The sequence below is a fragment of the Nelumbo lutea genome, chromosome 3 (genome assembly GCF_056320005.1).
Source record: "Nelumbo lutea isolate HS-2025 chromosome 3, American lotus-T2T, whole genome shotgun sequence".
NCBI classification, from domain to species: domain Eukaryota; kingdom Viridiplantae; phylum Streptophyta; class Magnoliopsida; order Proteales; family Nelumbonaceae; genus Nelumbo; species Nelumbo lutea.
The window spans coordinates 106,913,709-106,923,883 of NC_142686.1; the positions used below are offsets into that span (position 1 = coordinate 106,913,709).

At 35.8% G+C, this 10,175-nt stretch overlaps 1 protein-coding gene across 1 annotated transcript; it reads left to right on the forward strand.

Moving 5' to 3' along the window:
* The first annotated feature begins 5,711 nt into the window (after positions 1–5,711).
* On the forward strand, positions 5,712–7,411 carry LOC148867431 (pectinesterase PPME1-like). The gene is made up of 4 exons (XM_088977917.1): positions 5,712–6,274; positions 6,401–6,613; positions 6,727–6,959; positions 7,084–7,411. The coding sequence occupies exons 1-4, from the start codon at positions 5,855–5,857 to the stop codon at positions 7,244–7,246; spliced, it is 1,029 nt and encodes a 342-aa protein (XP_088834043.1). The 5' UTR covers positions 5,712–5,854; the 3' UTR covers positions 7,247–7,411.
* The last annotated feature ends 2,764 nt before the right edge of the window (positions 7,412–10,175 follow it).

The following is a 10,175-nucleotide window of genomic DNA, read 5'->3' on the forward strand; positions in this document are numbered from 1 at the left end:
GAAGACGGAAAAGATGAAGAGATGCTATACGAAGGAATAGAGTGCAACGATGATTGAGTTAGGATCTTAGTCCTGCTCTGATACCATGAAAAACAGAAGGATAGAAGAAGGCTGAAAAGCAGAAGAATAGCAAAAGGGTTGACAGAACAGAGAGCCGAACAAGCTTACTTCCTTGTATTGTTATTATATGGTTATATATATATACAGTTATACAAGAATCAAGGGATATGACTAGCTACAATTCTGGAATATAAAAGGAAGATATATACAAGATATTGACCAGGCTTAATATAGAAGATATGCAGAATCTTCCCTTTTAACAATTTTGTGATTAACTGTTTAATTCAATCTGATATGCAATCTTGGATTAATTGAAAAGCTGATCTAACTTTATAGGGATATTCAATGTTGATCAATTCAGCTGAGAGATGGATTCAGGCATGTTATCTTGGACATTCTACAAGAAGAAACCATACTCAGCTTCCACCAGTTGATGATAGAGATTCCAATTCTAGTATTGGAGCCATTACACAGTTGGGAAGCCAAAACAATAGATGGTGCTGCAGAAATAGATTCTATCGGTTCTAGAAGAGAAGCTGATGCTCCAAGGGCATCAGATGGGGATATTGGAATGTTCCATGCAACTAGACGACAGAGGTTGAATCTAGGTTTCCTGTAAAATTCGGTACAATTAATGTATATTGCTGATACATGGGTAACTGCTAGTTTTTGTTATGAGTTTTGGCTTCAAGCTGTTTTCTCTTTTTCATTTCCCCTCCTCAGTTTGCAATTATCATTGAGTTAATGTAAACAGTGTATTAAAATGTTTGCTGTATACACAGGGGTTGATTTGCTATGGATGACTCTATCATTCAACTTCTCCTTAAAAGAGCTTACCTATGCTATTTGTATGTCAAGTCAATTTGTATATAACCAAGCAGGTCAGGTTATTGGTAAGTTCTATAAATTCATAGTTCCATATACATATGTTTTTCATGATACATATAATTTTGGTGTTTTGAGGCACTTAATTGTTTCAAGTGACAGGCTCAGCTTTTGCAAGTGTTAAGCGGGTGGATTTGTTTGGTGAAAGTTTAATCGACGTCACAGATGCACCAACTCCTATTCCAAGAGAAACAAATACTGTTAATAGCAGTAACACAAAAGATGTTGATCTGTTTGCAGATGCAACTTCATGTAGAAGCGGGGGTGGTCCTTCAAAAACATGGATGATGAAATTTGTATTAGAGATTAATGTATCAATTTGAAACTAAGATGTATATTAATTTTTGATTCAAATGTATTAAATCTTTTGATTGAAAAATATTTTGAATGGAAAAATAGATATTTTAAATTGCATTTATATTATTTTTGTATTTCATTATAATTTAGATGAATGTAAACAAAACAGGTTATTAGAAGCAAAGCATTAATAATTTAAAAAGAAATTATGGATTATATGAACAAAAAATTGACTTAACGGCAATCACAAGCACGCCAAACTTATAGCGGCAGCCGTATCAGTATTTATTAAATGATGCTACACATTTTCAGAAGCATTAAATCAGCTCTCTCGAAGAACAGTGAAGTCAAGCTCACTTCCAATGCTAGTTACATCTTCCAAAGTAAGTTAGTTCCAATGTTAGTCAATTCTTCTCCCAAGGTAAGTTAATGTCAGTCTTCTTCCAATGTAAGTCGGTTCACCTTCAACCGACTCTATCTATTATAAATACCTCCCTCCTGTACTAGTTCGATACATCTGAGAGAAACTACAAAATATGTCTACTAAATTCTTTCTCTCAAACTACTAAGTTCCTTTCTCTCCTTTCTATCATACATTTTTGCTATTTTTTTTTGTTACTATCATCCTCAAACTATCAGTGGTATCAGAGCTTTGTCCGATCAATTTTCTGGGTGTAATTTCTTCTAACCATTATGTGTGCTGACACCAATCGATCTACTCTTTCTCTTCCAATTTTCAAGGGAGAAAACTGTGACTTTTGGTCCATCAAAATGAAGACCTATTTTTAGTCACAAAATCTATGGAAAATTGCTGAGGAAGGTTTCTGCATTGCTGAAGATACTTCTGCTCTCTCAGCAAATCAAAAGAAGATCTATGAAGAGAATCAACAAAAGGATTGTCAAGCATTATTTTGCTTGCAACAAGCAATGACTGAGGAGATATTTCCTCAAATCATGGGCACATCAACTGCAAAAAAGCGTGAAACACACTGTAGGAGGAGTTTCAAGGAACTGTCAAGGTACGCACTGTTAAATTGCAGAAGTATAGAAGGGATTTTGAAAATCTTAAAATGAAGGATAATGGGACTGAAAAAGATTACTATTATAGAATAAAAGAAATAGTAAATCAAATGAGAGCCAACGAGGAGACTATTTTTGACAAGAAAATAGTCGAAAAAATTCTAATATCTTGTACGGAGAGATATGATGCAATAATTTCGGTGATAGAAGAAACAAAGGATCTAAAAACACTATCACCAACTGAATTAATGGGCTCTCTCGAGACATACGAAAATAGGCGTGATAGACAGAATGAAAATTCGATTGAGCCAGCCTTTTAGTCTAAAGTTAATATGTGGTCTCATAAACCAAAAGTTGATGGGAGAAAGTCACAAGAAAAACCAAAAGAAAATAATGACAAGTATTCTTTATGTGGTATTTGTAAGAAGAGAAACCACTTGGAGAAAGATTGCTGGTTTAAAGGAAAACCACAGTGCCAAAATTGTAAAAAATTCGGCCATGTTGAAAAAGCTTGTAGATTGAAGAAAACCCATCAAGCTAATTTTTCAAAAAAGGATACTTGGTATCTTGATAGTGGGTGCAGTAACCACATGACTAAAAATGAAAGCATCTTTCATAGTCTTGATAAAATCAAGAAAAAAGTCAAAATTGGTAATGGCGACTTCATGGAAACAACCGGCAAAGGCACCATTGTTGTTGACACCAAACAAGACAAGAAATACATAAATGATGTACTTTTGGTTCCCAACATTGATCAAAATCTACTTAGTATGGGCCAAATTATTGAAAAAGGTTATTCTTTACATTTTGAGGGAAACTCTTGCACAATCTATGACAAGCAAGACAAGTCCCTTGAAATTGCAAAAACAAAAATGACAGAAAACAGATGTTTTCCCATTCAATGGAGAGATGCAAGTTATATAGCAATGCAAGCACAAGTGGACGAGGCGTGGCTATGGCATAGAAGATTCAGATACTTTAATTTCCATGGATTAAAGATTCTTCAGCAGAAGAACATGATGCATGACCTACCAGCTACCAAGGAGTTCAACAATGTTTGTGAAGGGTGTATGCTCGAAAAACAACATCGACAACCCTTTCCATCCGGCAAGGCTTGGAGAGCCAAAGAGCCACTAGAGTTAATTCATACAAATGTTTGTGGTCCAATGCATACTCCATCAAATATTCAAAATAGGTATTTCATTCTCTTCATTGATGATTATACTAGAATGACATAGGTTTATTTCTTGCGAGAAAAATTGTAGGTTTTTGATGTTTTTAAAAAATTCAAAGCCCGTGTTGAGAAGCAAAGTGGTCATAACATCAAGACCATAAGAAGTCATAGAGGCAAAGAATATACTTCTAATGAATTCAACAAGTTCTATGAAGATGAAGGCTTGGAGCATCAACTCACAATCGGGTATGCTCCAAAACAAAATGGAGTATCTGAAAGAAAAAAACATAACAGTTATGGAGACAGCAAGAGCCATGCTCATGAAAAAGGGTCTTCCCAAAATTTTTTGGGCAGAAGCCGTAAGCACTGCTGTCTATCTGCTCAACAGATGTCCAACTAAAGTTGTGCAAGATAAGACATCAATTAGTAGAAGAGAAGAACTTTTTTTATTTAATAAGTAGAAGACAAAAATATGCTAGTTCTACAACAAGTTCATTTACTGACTTAATTTTTATTTGCAAGCAAATTTTTCTAATTGAAGTGAAGTATCAAATAATTTTGATATTTTAGCATGGTGGAGTAAACACTCAAAAATTATCCTGTTCTCGCAGCCATGGCACGTGACCTACTAACCCTTCTGGTGTCTACAATTCCATCGGAGTTTTGTTTTAGTACAGGTACTAGGGTGATGGATGACAAAATAATTTGCATGAACGATGAGAGCATAAAGATGTGCATCTGTTTCAACGATTGGCTAGATGCAGAAGATAGATTACAAGACAAGGGATGGCATTATACAACATCAGACATTTCACCCGAAGTAGATGATGAAAGTCATGAATGGTGATTCATGAATTTTTCTACTTGTAGAAATTTTCATTTTTTTCAAATTATTGTAAATTTTTTAAATTTTATTTGATATATATATTTTTTAATTTTTTAACAATGTAATTTTGTATTTTCAATTTGTAACCATATTCTATTTTTACATTTTATTAACTTATACCATTTTTATATTTCATTCGTCCAAGTATGCAATGATCCAATCATTGTATTTGTAATTCACTAATTTGTACCATTCAAATTTAAATGAAATAAATTCCTAGAAGAGAAGCTGATGCTCCAAGGGCATCAGATGGGGATATTGGAATGTTCCATGCAACTAGACGGCAAAGGTTGAATCTAGGTTTCCTGTAAAATTCGGTACAATTAATGTATATAGCTGATACATGGGTAACTGCTAGTTTTTGTTATGAGTTTTGGCTTCAAGCTGTTTTCTCTTTTTCATTCCCCTCCTCAGTTTGCAATTATCATTGAGTTAATGCAAACAGTGTATTAAAATGTTTGTTGTATACACAGGGGTTGGTTTGCTATGGATGACTCTATCATTCAGCTTCTCCTTAAAAGAGCTTACCTATGCTATTTGTATGTCAAGTCAATTTGTATATAACCAAGCAAGTCAGGTTATTGGTAAGTTCTATAAATTCATAGTTCCATACACATATGTTTTTCATGATACATATAATTTTGGTGTTTTGAGGCACTTAATTGTTTCAAGTGACAGGCTCAGCTTTTGCAAGTGTTAAGCGGATGGATTTGTTTGGTGAAAGTTTAATCGACGTCACAGATGCACCAACTCCTATTCCAAGAGAAGCAAATATTGTTAATAGCAGTAACACAAAAGATGTTGATCTGTTTGCAGATGCAACTTCATGTAGAAGCGGGGGTGGTCCTTCAAAAACATGGATGATGAAATTTGTATTAGAGATTAATGTATCAATTTGAAACTAAGATGTATATTAATTTTTGATTCAAATGTATTAAATCTTTTGATTGAAAAATATTTTGAATGAAAAATAGATATTTTAAATTGCATTTATATTATTTTTGTATTTCATTAAAATTCAGATGAATGTAATTATGGATTATATGAACAAAAAATTGACTTAACGGCAATCCCAAGCGCGCCAAACTTATAGCGGCAGCCGTATCAGTATTAGTGGCAGCTTATTCTTAAAGCCTAATGGTGGATTCTATTAATTAAACCACATATGAGAAGACCAACACCCGTGTGCAAAGAACAGGTGGTGATGGGTCATTGAGTATACAGAGAAAGTCATTAGCTATAGGTCTACATCAGATCCGAGTTCACACTCATCATGCATCGGAGGACCTATTCCACAAGTTCACTCTCTTCCTCCAGATCCGCATCTCATCGGAAGGAAATTGCTTTTCATTGCACATGTAAAACAGAACCAACAAACAAGAATAGAACGAGGATGAATGCATGGAATTTGCTATTGACTCTCCCTCTCTCTCTCTCTCTCTCTCTCTCTCTCTCTCTCTCTCATTATAAAAAGGACCATGTCCCTCTTCCTCCCACTCACTCGGTGAATTCTTAACAATTAAACAGACAAAATGGCCAAAAGTATGAAAAGCACCACTGGTCGTATTCCGATGAAATATATGATGGTTATGATGATGATTGTCCTTCCCACTTGGGGAGACGCTCTTGATGCTGCTTTGGCTGATGCTGAGAAAAACAAAAAAGTGATCAAGGTTAATGCAGATGGTAGCGGCGATTTCAAGACAATGACAGATGCCATCAACAGTATTCCTGCGGGAAATAAAGATCGCATTGTCCTTTCGATAGGACCCGGGGAGTATGTGGAGAAGATCAAGGTGGATGGAAACAAGCCATTCGTCACCTTCTACGGAGCACCCGGCAGCATGCCCACCTTGTCCTTTCATGGTACGTCCGGCGAGTACGGGACTGTCGATAGTGCTTCTGTAATTGTGTTGTCCGACTACTTTGTGGCTGCCAATATAATCTTCAAGGTTCGATATCTTCTAGTCTTAACTCTTCTATATATTATTGTTATTTAACTTGTTGATGAACAACGAGTGTAGTCTATGCTACATATAATATAGTGTGAAATTAAGTATTCCTTTTAATTTTTCCAGAACACGGCTCCACCACCCAGTGGCCAAGGTAGCGGACAAGGAGGTCAGGCGGTGGCAATGAGAATCTCCGGTGACATGGCGGCATTTTACAATTGCAAATTCATTGGCTTTCAAGACACATTGTTGGATGACAAGGGCAGGCATTACTTCAAGGATTGTTATATTGAAGGCACCGTCGATTTCATCTTCGGCTCCGGAAAATCTCTCTACATGGTATTGTGTGCGTTAGTGTTTAATTGTGTAGGGTTACAATGATTAATTCTCATCACAGTATGGTTAAAGAAAGGCTTTATATTCATCAATGGGTTTCTATTGCATGCTTGCAGAACACCGAGCTACATTCGGTGGCAAAGGATCTTGCAGTGATCACAGCACAAGCGAGAAAATCTGATAGTGAAGATGACGGATACTCTTTCGTTCATTGCACCGTTACAGGAACCGGAGACATATATCTAGGCCGGCCATGGTTTCCCTTCGGAAAGGTTATCTTTGCCAACACCGAATTGTGTGACAAGGTCAATCCTGTAGGCTGGCACGTAGGAGTTGGAGTTGCCACCGAGTATGCAACTAATCATTTAATTGAATCTAACTTCTTGATTCATGACTTCTAAGATATTTCTTAGTGTAACAATAATCTTAATTGTTATCCCATGTTCTAAAATTTTGTTATAATCTTTCTGCAGCAACGTATTCTTCGTAGAGTATCAGAACACGGGACCGGGATCAAACACAGATAAGCGCCCAACATGGGTGAAGACGAAGCTATCTGACGCAGAAGTTCAACCATTCTTGAGCACGAAGTACATTGATGGCGATAATTGGCTTCAACCTCCTCCAACTGTATAAACCAGTCCACTGTCATACCAATACCATTCTATAATTTTGACCTGAACTTTATTTTTTTCTTTATTTCTTCTACCTCCGTTGATCTAGGAGATGTTTTCTTACCTGTGCAAGTGTAAACTCCCTTCCTTTCATTTCTTTTGATGATGAATAATCTTCTTTTTAGTAGTTTTGGAGTTTTATTACCAGACATATAACCAGAGTTATTTGAAGACTCATCTCTACTATTTGTTTTGAATATAGACGAGTTTCACATTTTTACATTACAAAAAAAGGCCCCATGCTTCCAAATCTTCACTGGTAGTCGTTAGTAGGAAAATACGTAAAGAGGTATTTTATTATAAATGAAACACTACTCACTCATTTATATATGCTGAATGATGGAAATTAATGTTTTTTTTTTTTATCAGATAAAGAGTGTCAATGTTAGTAAAAGAGCATTTGATCACCCAAAGACGCACACATACCACGATTGTAAGGAAACCATCCTTTTTCATGGGTTTCAACTCTAGTATATATCTTCCTGGTGGGGAGGTTTGATACTCAATGGTCTAGTTCGGAAACAAGTCATGTTCAAAGAATCTTCAAAGAAAATTACCAAAGCCAAAATAAACAGGAAGAACAATTCTTGGCTGAATACTTAAGAGAAAATCAACTAAAACTCCCTAGATTTGTCCTACCTGTTCTTTATATAGATTTTCTTTATTCCAAAATATCCAATGTCCCCTTAAAAATCCTACAAAATCTATAAGTAGAAACTCATCAAAAGAAAATGATTTAGCAATCATTTTTTATCGCTCAAGATTTCTTCTAGTTTCCATTGAAAAACAGATTTCGGGTTTATGCACTCACTTCAATTCTTTAACTTGTCTTTATAGGGTTGGTCTCCCTACGTCTCTCCTGTTCCAGCTAATTAGTTTCTATTAGTGAAATAACATGAATCTCAGAAGGACTCTATCACTTAGTGTCTCAGTTATCCTCTTATTAGTAGTTCGTTTCCTAATCGTGTTATCTAGTTAGGAATTTGTTCTTTACCAGAAATCTATCTTGTATAATTATAAATATTGATTATAATTATAAATATTGATTACCATCAATGAAAATACAAGGCATTTACCCAAACCTTTATGTAATCTGTCATGGTATCAGAACCACCACAATGGCTTCTTTCTCTTCTTCTACCTCTCCTCCCATTTCATCCTTCTTTAACCTAGAAACCACGTCCTTTGGTCTTCCACTTTAAATGTCTCCCACTGTCTACCCATTAAGCTTACATGTGATAATTATTTGGCCTTGCAAGCACATTTTTTTCCAAATTTTAAAACCCACGAAATAGAAAGCATTGTTGATGGTTCAATACCATGTCTAGCCAAAGAAGTTCTAGACCCAACTGCAACAGTTGCAGCTACAGCCATAGGAACTGTAGATTTGTATTTCAAAGAATGAACTTTTACACTTAAAGATTGTCTTTATGTACCAACTTTTAAAGAAATTTAATTTCTATTTCAAAATTGTGCAATGATGGTTATTTTATTTTGTTTAGTAATATGATTACTATTAAGTTGAATAATAGTTTCTTCGCTTAAAGAGAACTTGAGAATGGTCATTATGTTCTCTATCATTCTTTAGAAACAAACTTAACCGAAACTACGTTAGAAATAATCCCCAAGAAAAGATCACGTCATACGGTTAATCCCACGTGCCTGTAGCATTACCGACTTGGCCACATTAATATAGATCGTATCACAAGGTTGGTAAATGATGGTATTTTGGATTTTCTAACTATAAAAAATCTTCCAAACTATGAACATTGCCTTGAAGGTAAGATGATGAAACAACCAATTATGGGAAAGCCTGAAAGATCTACGGGTACATTTTACCTGATACATACTGATGTATGTGGTCCCATGAATGTTAGGACACATAATCAACATGTTTATTTCATAACATTTGCCGATGATTTCTCTCGTTATGATTACGTGTAACTAATGAGACATAAGTCTGAATCATTTGAAAAGTTCAAAGAGTTCAGACAAGAGGTCAGGAAAAAGTTGGAGAGACAGATTAAGGCCCTTCAATTAGATCGATGAAGCGGATATCTCTCTTACGAATTCAGGGACTACTTAAAGGACAATGGGATTGTATCACAATTAGCTCATCCCGCTATACCACAATTTAACGGTGTATCGAAGAGGAGAAATCTAATTCTATTGGATATGGTCTGTTCACTTCTCGTCTACTCAGAACTACCTATATCCTTTTGGGGTTACGCATTAGAGACTACGACATACATGCCGAACCGGGTTCCAACCAAATATGTTTCTAAGACTCCGTATGAGTTTTGGACCAGTAAGAAACCAAGTGTAAGACACTTGAAGATTTTGGGTTGTCCACCACATGTTAAAAGAACAACTGCTGAAAAATTGGAATCCAAGACCATCCGTTGCCTATTTGTAAGTTGCCCCAAAAGCTCTATAGGTTACTTATTCTATGACCCTAAAAAGAAAAAGGTGTTTTGCAATCAAAATGCCCAACCTAGAAGATCTTGATGAGGAGAGATCAAGAGTTGTGGGTAAATGCCATAAAATCCAAGATGGACTCGATGGAAACCAACAAGGTTTGGACTCTCGTAGACCCACCCCTGGGGTGAAAGCAATTGGTTGCAAATGAATCTACAAGAGAAAGAAGGGCCATGATGGAAAGATTGAGACCTATAAAGCTCATCTTGTAGCGAAAGGGTACACTTAAAAAGAGAGAATCGATTATGAGGAAACCTTTTCACCAGTGGCCATGCTTAAATCCATAAGGATCCTGTTAGCTATAACAACACACTATGACTATGAGATTTGGCAAATGGATGTCAAAACCAAGTTCCTGAATGGGGATCTTACCGAAGATATCTACATGCAGCAACCACTAGGGTTGCATTGTT